The sequence below is a fragment of the Crassostrea angulata genome, chromosome 6, assembly GCF_025612915.1.
Source record: "Crassostrea angulata isolate pt1a10 chromosome 6, ASM2561291v2, whole genome shotgun sequence".
Taxonomy (NCBI): domain Eukaryota; kingdom Metazoa; phylum Mollusca; class Bivalvia; order Ostreida; family Ostreidae; genus Magallana; species Magallana angulata.
Window position 1 is genome coordinate 15,785,815 of NC_069116.1, and position 15,805 is coordinate 15,801,619.

Here is a 15,805-nt window from a genome sequence, read left to right on the forward strand (position 1 = left end):
TCATATAACACAAACTGTCTGACTTTCATGACTTTCTGATCTCGACTAATATCAAAAACAGATCTGCATGTCACTGTTTGTCGGTGGTAGTATTACATTCACCAAAGTTTATCTAAATAAATATAGCTCAATATCGTGACTTGTTATAGGAAATCAACTATTAATAATTCAAAAATAATTATCACCACCAGTCATCAATATTCCATGAGATCTATCATTAATCATATATCAATGTATTTACTTATCTGTCTTTACGTATATGTTTACTTATCTCGGATGTAAGAAGTTTTTTAGCATTAGTGGAGAGATTCGCTATTTGCCACAAACCACAAAATTGATGACATATCAATTAGTATATATTTACTGGAAAACGCTCATAATGAAAAAAGGAGAAAAATTACAAATATTCATTTTAATTATATTACGTTAAAGATTTTACCTTATATAGTAATACACCAAACAATCAACAAGACGATGTTCCAGATGCCTACACTCAGTATACATGTGCAATGTTCTGTGGCATATTTCTCTCTCGTTCTCTCTTTCTCTATCAATTTTATTGTGTGTTCATCTAAAATCACACAAAAATTGGAAAATATTTGCATATTTCTCTTTTTCAACAAAACTTAGTGTTCTTTAGAAATCAGTGATTTTGGCAAGTCTTTACAATATTTGCAATTATTATACCATAAGTTTGCCCTTTACGCTCAGCCCTTATTTTTTTAATACATTTTTCCTTCTGACTTCGAAATTGGTAGGTCTCGCACTAAATTCCACTTTCTTTCAAATTGGCGTTTATGTTCAGGGCATTATGAAATGAAGAATGAAATAGGAAAATAAGTTTCTTCTCCAGCGTTTCCCCTCATCATTCCATATTTCCAAATTACGAAGACCAAAGCATAGAATTTGCTATAAATTTAGTATCTTAAATTAAAAAATATTCCCCTTAGATGAGAAACACCATGTACTATGCAAATGAATTAAAATGCTTTGTATATCTAACAATCATTGAATTTTATGCGTGCAATTAATATGAATCATTTTCAAGAAATGAACAATTTTGAATGTGCGGGACTTAACAAGGAAGAGAATTTGTTTTCATATAACTGAATAATGCATCAGGTAATGATGAGAAAGTAACAAGTACACAGAGTAATTAAGGTATGTACGGAAGTCATTCCTTAGAACGTATACTTTTCCAAGTACACGTGTAAATTATAGTTCTGAAATTTTTAAAATAAAACGATTAAAAAAAATTCTTAACTCTGTTTATAGCAGATGGGAATAATAATATTATATCTATGTACATACCTTTGAATCCCCCCTTCCGCGTTTTCACCCATTTTCTGTTATTGCAGTGATTTTTATAGAGAACTGAAATTGTAATTAACAACTACAATTTTTTTTAAATTTTATTCACTTGTTTATAAAAACACTAGCATCAATTATATAAATCTGTTGCTCTCTTTATCAAACCATACAATTAAATCAAGTGTCCTTGGACTGTTCTAACTGAACTTGACATATATAAACTATTTTTTCCTCTTGGTCACATACTTAAACCAAGCCAAGCAGTGTACTGACCTCCCAGTAGTATCACTCTGGTGGAGTTGCTCTCTGTCGATCATTTACGACTCCTTTGATTAGTTTGGAAATTTTGTTGGCAAATTCTCATTTTGGTATGCTACAGTTTTTATATTAATACACAGGATACAATTGATTATTTAATCTCATACTTAACATATTCAGTCATTAGCATTCAGATATGGTTGTAATATACAATGTACATGTACAAACATGCACTTTCGCTTTTTCATGTGACACTTTTATGAAACCCTGAAAGTCTTCAAAACTGTTTCAACTAATTTCCTTGAAACGTTTACCTGTGTTTGATTGTAAATCAAAAATTCGGGTTTCATGACTTTGGACTATCAATAGGAAATGATTATTATTATTAAGTTATAATTTAATAATCATTAACATCATGTATTCCTAATTGAATATATCCAATCTGTGAGACAACCTGACGTTTTCATTAATATTAAAACAAATCATTAATGACATCTAGTGTTCCCATAATGAACTTTTTGGCACGCAATCGTTTTTTTTTTATAAATCTTAAGAGGACCAAAACTACATAAATAATAAACAACAAGTTTAGATATTTCAAAGCAATATGTGAGCGTTGATTATATACTAATATTTTGAGAAAGATATCAAAAGAATTGGTAAGCCTCGTTTCAAGATTCTAGCCTTGATTTATGTTGAATGACTTGTCTCCTTTATTTTCTTAAAATAAAACTAAAATATTAATAAAGATACATGTATGTCCGAAGTCAGAAACAGAAATAACAGTTTGATAAAGCGATAAAGAGCATTTATTCAGCAAGTTACATGTCAGTTCATAGTTTAAAAATTGATAATCCATCTGCATTACAATGCTTGTTTTGAATAAGCTGTTTTGTGCTTTCTTTTTTAGCAGCATTTTTATCTGGATTTCACACAATTGTGCCTCTCAAAACTTGTTGTGTAAACTGAATTTCATAACAGAGGCATGATACGGATTAAAAAATTTAATGTGAAATTTGTGTGGTGAACATCTCCTGAGAAATTTCTGTGAATGATTTTCTTTACATGAGACTTATTTGGAGTGACATTATAGATTTAACATGTGGAAGTTCTGACCAATATCACAGTGCATTCTGTTTGATAGAAACAATCTTCCAGTGGATGGTATTCAAAGTTGAAATTTTCATCAAAGAATCAAGTTTTACCACAAAAATGATACACCGAGAAATGGAAGATCAATGTGATGTTGGTTTCTGCTCGTTTCCATGCTCTGGATATTTGGACAACAATTCTTCTACCAGTGCCTGTGCCTCTGGACAAATTCTGTGCACGTCATAAGACAATGAGACCTGCACCGCGTGTAGGAGATGTTTGATTTCTTCAAGTCGCTCAATTGTCTGGAAGGTAAGTGGAAAAAATTGTTAAAGTCTACCAGAGCAAAATTTTATAAGGTTTTACTTCTGATCTAAATCAAAGTGGTGCTTGTTGAATTGAGCAATATACATTAATTTTGTAAAAGATTAACTAACATAAAATATCACAAATTGTTAATAAAACAGATGTGATGAAATAAGATAAAGCTTCAGGATAGTAAACCTTGTAAATATCCTAGAGAAGAATGCAATGCAGATTCTATGAAAGCACTAGTAAAACCAGAATTTCAATATATTAAACATAAAATTTTGAAAAGTTACTCTTCTGCAAAACTCACATACTGTTACCAACCACAAAGTTAAAAGAAGGACAATTCAGTCAAAAAGTGTATTCAAAAAGTGCGTACATATTTTTATTTTATAAATCTGATTACCCCGTTATTTTGTCCCTGCTAAGAGATGGTGTATAAGGCATTGCATCGTGGTGTCTAATCTTGTTTACTTATTTTGATGGATTGCTATTCAAACCATTTCCAAAAAATACATGTCTATTCCCAGCCTAATAAATTTAGGGTCAACAAGTGATAGTACATTTCAAAACTAGGAAGACATGAATTGTAATATGCCTAGAAATGATTAGAACCAGTCTTGTAAATTCTTGTTAAAAATAATCATCCAAAAAAAGGATTTCTAAAAGAACTTATAAAATACTTATTACAAAATGTTTTATTCCTCCAGTCACAAGACTATAAAAATACAAGTTAGATCAAAAGTTTTATTTGCACGAAGGTTAGAAAGACAATTATGATCATGTAGCAATTAATTTAATTAATTCAAAGCTATTTGATCCATTTTGCTGTCTGACCAAGAGCTTTAGCATCTAAAATTTGATTAAACAAAATCGACAATATCTTAGGATGACAATAAAATACTTAGGATGACAATAAAATATAAAGTGACAAAGTTTTCAAAGTCTTAATATCTTATTTTTAAAGTTTCAAATGCTTACAGGAGAAACCAACAAACAGATTTTTAAAGCACTTTGAAATTAAAGCACTTCAAGATTGTTGGAGGGATTAACTACAAAACAAAAACTTTCCTACTCCCTGCATGCATGTCAATCCCTACATTTTAAACTTGAATGCACTTTACGCTATCCAGCTAAAAAAATCTATAGAATGACAATTGAATACAAAAACTGTAGAATGAAGTTGTTCACCTGTTGTACTTTATGCTATCCAGCAAAACATTTTAAAAATCTACAGAATAAAATAGAAATATGAGAACTGTTGAATGAAGTTGTTCACCTGTTGTACTAAATAATTACAAGAATTGTTGAATGAAGTTGTTCACCTGTTGTTTGTAAGCTAGGTAGAAGTTGCCTGACTGAGGGTCATCTTCTAGACAGGGAGAGAGGCGGAGCTCTATGTACCGCCTCAGACTCGGAGTCACCATGAAGATTTTGGCAGACAGGACCTGCATCAGCTTCCTCCAGTAAATCATCACCATCCTACTTAAAATGGCTTCATCTAGGATCATCTGGGGGTACAAAAATGGATTTAAATATCCTTTTGATTATTCTTTATTCTAATAGAGTCCATGCACTTGTACAGTGTATGTTGCATGAACAGAACTTTGTTCTATGATTTAGTGATAAAGAGATATCCCAATGATATCTTCGGTGTTTGAAGTTTTTATGAGTTTAATCAAACACATACCTTAAAGTCCTCAATGACTGCAAATCCTGCCTTCTTACTAGACACTACCACACCTGGGGTCTGTTTCTTCTCAAACTCTTCTTCCCACAATTCTTCCTCCTCCTTTTCCTCCTCAGCCTTCACCTCTTCTGCATTTTTCTCATTCACTATCATCTTCTGCCTCTCTAACAAGCTGACTTTATTTGTTTTCTCCTCCTTCTCTCTCATTTCTTTGGCTAACTTTTCCTTCTTTTTTCTCTCCTTTTCCTTCTTCTTTTGCTCCTTTGGTGGTGTAGGTGGCCTTTCTTCCTTCGTGACTTTAGCCATGTAATCATCATACTTCTTTTTGTACTGGTCCATCTCCATAAAGAGCTGTGTCAGGTCCTGCAGGGAACCAGTCAAGGCGATCATATACTCCATCTGAGCTGCCATACTATGAAGAACATACCAGGCCTCCACTATGTAAGTCTGCTCCTGGTTAAATAGTTTTGTTATTATACCTCTGTTTATTTTTTTTTATGTTAAATTTCAATGAAAAACTTGCTATTTCATTAAGATATAAACGTTAGCCGCGAAATAGTTCCATGGTATTTGCCCATTGTGAATAGCAATCAAAACTATTCACTGAAATAGTTTGATTTCCCTCGCATTTAGTCTCAGAACTCTTCTTGTGTTATCACAGTCACCATGTTTACTTCAAAGTCTGATAACTCTAACTTGTTTACCAACAACAAACTCAGCTTTGCAGCAAATAAACTTTTAATCAGTATAATAAAATACCTCCTTAAAGGATGGTAGCAAGTTTATTGTCCCTCTCGATGCAACTATTTCCCTCAGCTTCGCCTTGGGGAATAGTTAAAGTCTTGGGAGACAATAAACTTGCTATTATTTTTATAGCCAGTGTATTCAATGTCAAGTGTGTAAAACTTCAACAAACAAATTCTAAACAACAAAATATTCTATGGTGTCTCAAGCTTGACTGATTATGTATTAAGTGTATGAATACCATACCTTAGACAAAACCTCAAAATGGTCTACATCAGTATCGGTGATTTCCTTTATGTTGTCATCTCTAACCTGTGAGAAGAGAAAACTCAGCTTCTTAATGGACAACAATAGAGGCAATGAATAATTCACGGTCTATTTTCCAATAAATTTATTTCTCTGGTCTGATTTATATGAACTGTTCCTACCATTCCTAGCAGGCTTTTGAGCAGTACCCCCCTGTGGACCTCCAGCCATTCGTTTTGCCGGGCTCCGATAGCAATTAGCTGATCGACACGTTCCTCCGCTGCCGTGACGTCCTGTTCCAGTAATTCCGGGACGTACTCCAGCTGTCCGTTTTGACGATGGAACTGTGCCTGTACACAACCATTTCATAAATAACAGTTACTCAATAATGTTTCCTTCTAACTTAATGGCTTTAGTTATATGAACAAATATTCTAATGCTTCTCATTTTTCCTTTTCTTAAAATCTTTCTGAAATTACTTACTTTTTCTTTAGAGAAAAACACACTCTGGTAGATTGTTACTCCACTTTCTGGGTAAAAGAGGTCAGGACTAATGGTACAAAATAAATCACAATTCATCATATATGTACGAGGGTCAATCAAAAAATACGAAGACAATGTGGCTGTCTATCATATTTTTTTCATGAAAGTCATACTTAACAGATTAATCTGTGCATCAACACTTATGTCATTGATATGCGAAGTTTTAGTCCATTTGATGAAACGGTAATTTTGTTACTCCTTTTTTGTTTTGTCACCACGGTGCACGGTAACGTTCAAAACATGACGTCAAGATTACACACACAGTTTATAGATATACCCCATCTTTATATCACGCTTAGTCTCTTGTGCCTTTCTCCTTACAATTTAAAATGGCACTGAACCACTTAACATCTTATTTTCACACATTTGTTCGAGAATCATAAGTTAGTTCTTCGAAGTTTTCATTTTCTAACTGTGTATCTATTAGTTTACAGTAAGGATAACCCTGAACGTCGGTTGACGTTACTTATTTTTTGACCAAATATTTACAGATATTCTACTCTCTCTCGGACTGTTTTATAATCAAAATACAATTACCACCACCCCCACAAAATTTCTTACAGTTAAACACAAACTTGCAAATAATTGTTGCATACCTGTTAACCTTTCAAAGCTGCTATGTGGGAGAATCTCCCCCTTACCAACTTGGCTAAGGGGGAGATTTTGCGTAAACGACGTTTTTTCACGTGAAATGCAAATATATATTACAAATACTGTTAGATACCTTATTTTACCATTGTAATTAATGCATTTGCAATCATTTTGAATTTTATTATTTCTATGACTACCAATGTGCAATTACAACTTGTGTTGCTGTATATGTTCAGAAAACTATTATTTTGTTAACATGGTACAATACAAGACATGCGCGGATCTAGAGGGGGGGTCTAGTTTAAAATTTATTAAATTTACATAGTAAAATTATCGCGAAAATATGCCTCGGACCCCCCCTGGCAAACACAATTATCCTTCGGACCCCCCCTGGAAAAATTTTCTGGATCCGCGCATTCAAGAAGTCAATAGTGCCACTTTTTATATGAAGTCCTCTTATTGTTCAGTATTGAACCATCACTGCATGCTGACATTTAGGGTAAACACAGAAAAATTATTTTGCCTTTTTTGAATTTGCAGTGAAACCAAGTGAAGAAAATACCAGAAAATAATATTAATTGAAATTATTTTTTGCCTTATATATAGGATAGATTTTTAATTCACAAAACAACATGTATTTCTCCAGAATCATTTAAAAATGATCTCTGTTGTAGATGTCTATAGCATCCCTGTAATTCATAGTACCGGTACTATAAACTTTAAAAACTCTTGTGAAATGCTTTTTTATCGGTAGCTTGTATAAACACTCAGTGTTCCAAACTCACTTTGATTTTTACCGACCGTGCTGGCCAGACAGAATTAGTCACGACTCTCTGCACGTGGCTTGGGTGCTTTACCTGTGCAACTGTTAAGTGACACCACTGGCTGATATTGTTTTCTTTGGTGTTACAGAGTAAAATCAAGATGTTTTAAGCTTTCACTTATTTTTTTATAAGGCCTATGCATAACTAAAATACGTAACTGATTTAAGTCAAAACCGGAAGTAATCGTAAAAAGTAAACTGGGCTATAACATGTCATACTATGATCACGGTAGACAGTACTTGGATGGATTTTGATATATTCAAGCTACACAGCAGCTTTTTGAGCTCAAAATCAGAGGAAAACCCGCAGTGTTTGTTGAAATTTGCATGTAAAGATTCAGAATTTGGTAGGGGGGGGGTATGGGGAAGACAAATACGATTGCGGGAGAAATGTGTCTCCCGCGCGGGAGATAGGTTGGATGCGGGAGATCTTAGATTTTTAGGCCGTTTTGCGGGAGTCTCCCGCGCAATGCGGGAGGGTTAACAGGTATGTTGTTGACTTATTTTTTGCACCATTGAGCATTTTCACAACTTGTATCGGCTTTTTCCTGGGTTAAATCCATTTTGTTTGTACTTCTCGTTGCGCCGTGACGTCCAGCGACGTCGATGTTTTTAGTCAATTCTAAAGAGGACTACCTGTCTTTAGTTACAAATATCTGTTCGACAAAATAATTTATCTCGTCATTATTTGGAACATGGAATTCCATGACTATACTTAATGTGAGGTTTCAATATTATTTGTTTTTAAGCCCAATTTATAGAGATATTACTTTCAACATTATATGGTTTATTGTTGACATAACACAAATGTTGACCGTGCGCCGTGACCTCATTTTTGCAGGATTTGATTCTAAATAATTCTTAGAAATAAAGGAATTTATTAACTTTTTTTCTTGCAAATTGTTTGAAACTATTGCTAAATTATGTCTTCCAAATTTAGTAATGATACGACATTAAGTAACATAGCTATGACAAAAGTCTTCGTATTTTTTGATTGACCCTCGTAATAGCTAAAATATTTACAATATAACAATGAAGATTAAAAATGTAAACTGCACGTATTATGTACATTTTCATGCCTGTAAACAATAGGTTAATATACTTGTTTCATGGAAAACTTTCTTAAACAGTTTATTCACTTACTCAATAAATTTGTCAGTGAGGTGATGCAGCAAGAAATATTTCTCCACAGTTACGTATCTCCAGTCTATCAGAACCATAGCCTGCCAAACACAAATATTCCTTTAGAAGAAACAATGTCTTTAAAGTGGATCAAGTTACAATTTAGGTCTTACGACCTACTAAATAGATTCTTTCTTCAAAAATAATAAAAGATTCATTGCATTTATAAAATACAAAGGAAGCATACTATTTCTGTGTAAGTTTCATGGTGGTGTTAATATCAGAAGGAAATATAATGACCCAGTACCTTCATGTAGAATGGTTCTTTCCGCTGAACATGTTGGAATATTACGGTGGAGAATTCCGAGAATCCCTTCTTCTCGTGTCTGTTGATGATATTCTCCCAGGACCAGCGCTCCGAGGGGAAATAGAGGCCCAGCACAGGAACAGAGTTCTTATGGATCAACTCCACAATGTAAGTCTCCACTAAATACCAGGAAATACAATAAGTATGCATTACTTAAACATTTTTATCTTACATTCAATTTCTAAACATTTCTATCCTATGGTCCTGAAGCCTGTATCCACAGTCAGGACTTTCAAGCCCAGCTAGAACTGATGTGTAGGCATTATGAAGCTTAGTTCACACTTGTCAGTTGTTATATGAATACTGAGGAATCATCGTTGTTCATGGGGGACCAATGTTCGTGGTTTTCGTGGGTAACCCTCGACCGCATATTTACATCCAAACAAACGTATATACAAGCATTTGTTTAATATTTATTGAAGTTATCTCAAACTTTCTTACAACGAAAATTACGTCCCCACGAACCAGGAAAATTTTGGCTACCCATGAACATTGACCCCACGAATAAAAATTCATCAGAATAATAAATAAAGCAAATATTGTAAGGTCACCACATTGAGATATTGACTGTCTGATATTGCACACCCATACTGGCAAACACCCTGACAGCCTCCTCCTTCTGCTCCACCGGCCCCTGGATGTAGTAGTGATCGTGGAGGTCTATTGTCTTCAGGTACGGCTGGGCCTTCCCATACAGAATACTAGGACCACTCAATGCTGTTCCAACATTTATCTGGGGATAAAAACCAATCTATTGACAGCACACTTCTGCTACAAGTCTATTTGCCTCACATACAACAATCACCACATCTACAAAAGACTTTCTACTGTAGAGAGGACATTTTTATGAGGTTGAAATTTTGTTGATATACGAGGTTTTATTTTTCTGGGAATTCAAATAAATCAAAAATAACTAAACTAAAATACTAACATAAAAGGTTTTGTCTAAGGTCTGGTATTCATACACTTAATACATAATCAGTCAATTTAAAAAAAAAAATTCTTTTTTTTTGGGGGGGGGGGCAATATTGTTGATAAATGTTAACAATAAAATATGAATAATTCTGCTTTTAAAAAATATGTACCAAGAATTGTTTTCTCATCTCCGACTTTCTGTTCTGAATCAAAGGCTGAACAACTTCACTGATTGAAATGAACCCAGCATTGTCCAAAACATACACAGAGCTCAACAGACCTGGAAATGTAAGAAACAAAATGGAATACAGAAAGTAGAAACAGGACACACAAACATACCCGATGTTTGAAATATAAATTAGAATATAAAACAACACTTTATCCAGCACAGCTTACCATGGGCATCTACTCCATTAACTTTGTAAATATCTGATTGCCTATTCTCTGTTTTGCTTTCCTTTTCTTCAGAGATAGGGTGGATTTGAAACAATGACCTTGTGATATGGGACTTCGGCTGATATACAAGGTCCATTCTGAGGGATATATGATTTGAGTAAATTACAAAGTAATGCTTTAATTGGTGTATAACATCCCTACTATAGTAAAATTTATTTCAATTATGGCTATTTTTATTTAAGCATAAAATTATGAAAACAGACCACATAACAAAAACTTTGAAATTTTGTATAAAACATTGATAGACAAGGTGACACACACAATATTGAAACATTTAAATTAATGTCAAGAATGACAGCTTGGAAAAAAGATAATGTATTGATTCTCAGGTAAAAGATTTTGGCAGCATTTGAACTGTGACGGTGCCCAAGGACAGATATAATTTATTTTCCTTGACCCTACTGGTACATACAGTTTACCATGTATAATATGCTTCACTCTCCATTTGGAGGGTTCAGTTAAAACTTATTTGCAACAATTAATTTCCATAAACAATAACTATTTATTAAATACTTAATATTTATTTCAAGGAAAGCTTTAGATCAAAGTATGATAAATATCTATAAGCAAGAAATACTCATAAATCTAACAGAAATTTATTGCAAGCATATACTTGGTTTACAATGTTTGTTGGGCTGCCTTACCAGTGTTTGTTGGACGTAACAGTGTTTGTTGGACTGTGTTAAAAGTGTTTGTTGGACTGTGTTAACAGTGTTTGTTGGACTGTGTTAAAAGTGTTTGTTGGACTGTGTTAACAGTGTTTGTTGGACTATGTTAACAGTGTTTGTTGGACTGTGTTAACAGTGTTTGTTGGACTATGTTAACAGTGTTTGTTGGACTATGTTAACAGTGTTTGTTGGACTGTTAACAGTGTTTGTTGGACTATATTAACAGTGTTTGTTGGACTGTTAACAGTGTTTGTTGGAGTGTTAACAGTATTTGTTGGACTGTTAACAGTGTTTGATGGAGTGTGTTAACAGTATTTGTTGGACTATGTTAACAGATTTGTTGAACTGTGTTAACAGTATTTGTTAGATTGTGTTTACAGTATTTGTTGGACTAAGTTAACAGCATTTGTTGAACTGTACTCATCCAATTCTTGGTCTACAGACAGTATTTGTTCACAGTGTCTGTTAGACTGCACCCACCTCATGGCCTGCTCTCGGAACAGTGAGATGAGTGTGGGGTAAGGATTGGGAGGAAGGTGGTCCTTATTCAGCAGAGCAGTCAAAAATTTGTGCCACGACTCATCCAGGTGTGTGTCAACGGAGTACTGCAAACAAGTAAAACTACAGGTAACTAAGAATCATATGATACAGCATCAAACATTTGACTGTAAAAGGGTTATTTATGTAAAATGAAATCAGTAAGGGGGAATATATATATTTTGTATGTTTGAATTATAGTATGGTGCATGTACATGTAAGCAGCTTTACATGTATAACTTACTTGCATTAGGACCCCCTCAGTCCTTATCATCTGATTATAATCACCACCATTAGCTGCCACATCCACAACTACAAAATATTTTTTAGGGAGTATTAATGTATGTGAGAATGAGTTAACTTTATCATATCACTGATTTATGGTTTGATATATATATTCTCATATCAAACCATAAATCAATTATGACATCAACAAACTCTATACCTTTGATTGACTCATTTTAAAACACTGAAGAGAAATCCTTCATAAAAAATATACCAAGAAAATGTTTCACCACTTTTACTTTCTATTACCAGTGATACATAATGTTGCTGTACATTTGCAGAATGATACTGACCCATGCGTTCATGTTCTAGATCTCTCATCTTCTCGTCCTCCATTCCATGTACAACATCAGGGTTATGTCTCACTCCTCCCTGCAAAAAAATATTATATATAACCATATCTATGGAACATGTACAACATCAGGGTTATGTCTCACTCCTCCCTACACAAAAATACCATATCTATGGAACATGTACAACATGAGGGTTATGTCTCACTCCTCCCTACACAAAAATATAACCATATCTATGGAACATGTACAACATGAGGGTTATATCTCACCCCTCCCTACACAAAAATACAACCATATCTATGGAACATGTACAACATGAGGGTTATGTCTCACTCCTCCCTACACAAAAATACAACCATATCTATGGAACATGTACAACATAAGGGTTATGTCTCACTCCTCCCTACACAAAAATATAACCATATCTATAGAACATGCTAAAAACTTGTCAATATGTGATTACTCTGAAAATTACATACACTGTACATCTAAATGTTTAATCTATATACCTGTCCGTTAAATTAGTGAGAAAAATTTTAAAGTTATTAAAAGTCCATATGATTGTTACTCCTAATTCTCACCTTCCTATCACTTCTGAAAATATGTAAAACTTTAACAAAGATATAAAAACAGAAAACAGATGTTTCCCCTGAAATACATTGAGTGAAGTCTCTACAAATCTTACATTAGCGTCAGGTCTTTGACGTCGAGTGAAAATTGGTTCAGGCTGGGCATTTGAGTGATTTACTAGAGCAACATCTAAGATTTCTGACTGAAAACAAAAAGAAACATGTATTATCGGTACCAACGCTATGTTGGTCAGTTAGAAAGACGAATCTCTTTTTTAGATCCTAGCTTTCATCATGTTCATTGCATAGAGCTAATCATAGTAAAGCACATTTCATGTAAAATATACAGTGTTTACACAATACATGTAATGTACATGTACATTGTTACATGTATTTGTAAAAACTACACAACTGTATATGTACATATACATATGTGTACAACACATATCAAGTTATCTTTAATTAACTCATTAACCTACTTTCAGTGCTGGACAGAGTTCAACCATATGTTGGGAGACTTGAATCAACATGCCCTGGATGTAAAAGTACAGCTCTGAAAGGTCCTTGTGTACCTACAGACAAAATTGGCACAAGTCATCTTTCATGCTTGTTTTTAAAGTCTAATTGTTCAGCAAACCCATAAATGGTTATAAGTTATTTAAATTTATAGGTCTATAGATTTGTTTTAACAAAGTTCATTTCATCACAGAGAAAAATCACCAAATAAAACCAACTTACCTCAAAGGAAGTATATTCACTGGATAGAAAGGTGTCAAATTTAGAGATCAAGAAATCACCCAAGCATTTCATGCTTAGGTTTCGTTCAATTCTGAAATTATAAAAATACATTATTTCAAATTATTCAAACAATTAAATTGCTGCTTGCAATGTATTTTGAATACATGTATTTGCTTAGTTTACAAGCACACTATTTCCATTTTCTAAAGGTAATGGATACCAGTTTTAAGTCTGATCCTTACAAAAGTATATGCAATGTCAATAAGATTTTTACAGTACAAAACAAAAATTTCTCAGTTGTTTCCCCCAAAATGTTGCAACTTGAGTTATGCTTACAGTGTTATATCAAGCATCACCGCTGCTGTCTTCCTGAAATGTTCCATCTGTCTTCTGATCTCATCACTGTAATGTCCATCCTTACAAATCAGAGAAAATACAATAACAATTATAATATGTACCATGTATATGTGTTGACATTCAAAAATTGCTTTAGATTAACAAAAGCAAACAGAGCACATGATGTGGACCATTTTCTCAAGCACATGATATCAAAGAACTGAGTTGATCAGAATAGATTTTTTTCCATTATACTTTACAGTGCAACAAACTTCATTCAATTTCATGAATATTTTTACATCTTTGCCAATCAAAGGAAATATTTCACTCGTTTTTCTGGATTTTTAACTTCATATAATAATTTTGAAAATGATTTTACAATAAATTGTCAACAATCTTTTTTTTATACATCATGTTGATTAACAGTTATTATCCATATTCTCAAGCATAAAATCTTTGAACGAAATGAAAACCCCGGAAATTACTGATTTTATTTTTTATATATTAATGGGGTATTCAAACATGTACCTTTTGCTGGGCTTTGGTCACTATCACCAGGCTCTGACACATGTCCCACAGAACGTTCAGCTGACCCAGAGTGGAGCTGCACAGCTTCAGGATTTCCTCTGCTATCTCACTGGGGTAAGAAGACCTACAGACAAAATTCTATCACATCAAAGTCTCACTGATCTGGTATTAGTTGCTTTTTACAGCTATGTCTTTCCAGACCAAACTAAAAAACATGCAATTTTAAAACAAAAATGCCCAAAAAGTGGACAATTTCTGTCCTGAAATATTTATACTTTTTAGCCATAGATACAATACTCAATACCTTTCAAAAAATATTATATATTTTGGGATTTTCTAAATGATAAAAAAAACACAATAAAAGTTGACCTGTTCATTTGGTACAGCAGTATAGACCAGTATACAGCTTCTGAGAACTCGGCAAACATCACACATCCTGCTATTCTCTTCATTAAGTAATCTCTGAAGTAGTTAACATAAAGAAGAGTTTAAAGATAAGTAAACCATTTAACTTTGTATTTAAAACAAAAAAAATAATGTTGAATTAAACTACCTGACTCCTGCTGTGACCTTCTGGCTGAATGGTCCACTGATAGAAACCCCTTCTGTGGAATTATAGAATAAAGTAAATAGTCAGAGCATGAAAATGCATGTGTCTAAAATTCTACATGCAGGGTTATTCAGCAACACCCCACACCCATCCCTTGATATACAAGTATTTGAAAACTAACAATAGGCAAACTTAAAATGAAGTACGGTAAAATCCCATTTCAGTGATGTAGCAGAAATAACAAGGATTGGATTCAAAGATACATATATGCTGTACATACTGGTATATCTTCATTAAGAACAAAGCATTCTTTGTTTTTAAATGGTAAATTCCAGTACATGTAATTTGTTTTTCAGGATACATAAAAAATTAACTCAGAACAGATAAACCTCATGTTTTAACTGTTGGTGGATTACCAGTCATCGTTTTTGGGTCTGGTGTGAAGAGACCAATGTAGTATTCTGCATGGTTTCTTTCTAGGTACACTCCATCATACAGAGAGAACATTGGGATCCCAACCTCGGGTAGTCTAACCCAAAACAAAGAAATAATTCCTTATTTTTCTCTAAAAACATGTACAACTATGCGTTGGTTCAACAAATCTCTGCAACAAGGCACAATACAATTTCTGTTAATAATTTCACAAAATTTCAAAATACACTGTACATGTGTAATTGTATAACTCAGTAAGGGCACTTAGATTTTTTAAAAGGAAAACATACTGGTATATCTCTAACACATTAACTCACATGAAAAGCCATATACTAGTACTTTTAATTAACAGTGTTGGCTAGGAAATCCTTCCAAAGTATAATAAAAAGCCAAGTACTTTTA

At 33.5% G+C, this 15,805-nt stretch overlaps 1 protein-coding gene across 2 annotated transcripts in view; it reads right to left on the reverse strand.

The window, feature by feature from the left end:
- Positions 1 to 2,372: 2,372 nt before the first annotated feature.
- The window catches only part of LOC128188872 (uncharacterized), a 28,633-nt gene continuing 15,200 nt past the window's right edge, over positions 2,373 to 15,805 (reverse strand). For both annotated transcript variants that reach the window (XM_052860179.1, XM_052860180.1), the window contains 22 exons: positions 15,388 to 15,500; positions 14,975 to 15,026; positions 14,791 to 14,883; positions 14,422 to 14,545; positions 13,894 to 13,973; positions 13,558 to 13,648; positions 13,299 to 13,391; positions 12,936 to 13,022; positions 12,251 to 12,329; positions 11,917 to 11,984; positions 11,616 to 11,740; positions 10,408 to 10,544; positions 10,182 to 10,291; positions 9,682 to 9,829; positions 9,037 to 9,215; positions 8,751 to 8,830; positions 6,134 to 6,200; positions 5,833 to 6,000; positions 5,651 to 5,716; positions 4,661 to 5,113; positions 4,296 to 4,481; positions 2,373 to 2,966 (listed from right to left, as the gene is read on the reverse strand). In XM_052860179.1, coding sequence (XP_052716139.1) covers positions 2,805 to 2,966; positions 4,296 to 4,481; positions 4,661 to 5,113; positions 5,651 to 5,716; positions 5,833 to 6,000; positions 6,134 to 6,200; positions 8,751 to 8,830; positions 9,037 to 9,215; positions 9,682 to 9,829; positions 10,182 to 10,291; positions 10,408 to 10,544; positions 11,616 to 11,740; positions 11,917 to 11,984; positions 12,251 to 12,329; positions 12,936 to 13,022; positions 13,299 to 13,391; positions 13,558 to 13,648; positions 13,894 to 13,973; positions 14,422 to 14,545; positions 14,791 to 14,883; positions 14,975 to 15,026; positions 15,388 to 15,500 — 2,761 coding nt within the window. In that variant the 3' untranslated portion in view covers positions 2,373 to 2,804. The remainder of the gene's footprint in view (positions 2,967 to 4,295; positions 4,482 to 4,660; positions 5,114 to 5,650; positions 5,717 to 5,832; positions 6,001 to 6,133; positions 6,201 to 8,750; positions 8,831 to 9,036; positions 9,216 to 9,681; positions 9,830 to 10,181; positions 10,292 to 10,407; positions 10,545 to 11,615; positions 11,741 to 11,916; positions 11,985 to 12,250; positions 12,330 to 12,935; positions 13,023 to 13,298; positions 13,392 to 13,557; positions 13,649 to 13,893; positions 13,974 to 14,421; positions 14,546 to 14,790; positions 14,884 to 14,974; positions 15,027 to 15,387; positions 15,501 to 15,805) is intronic.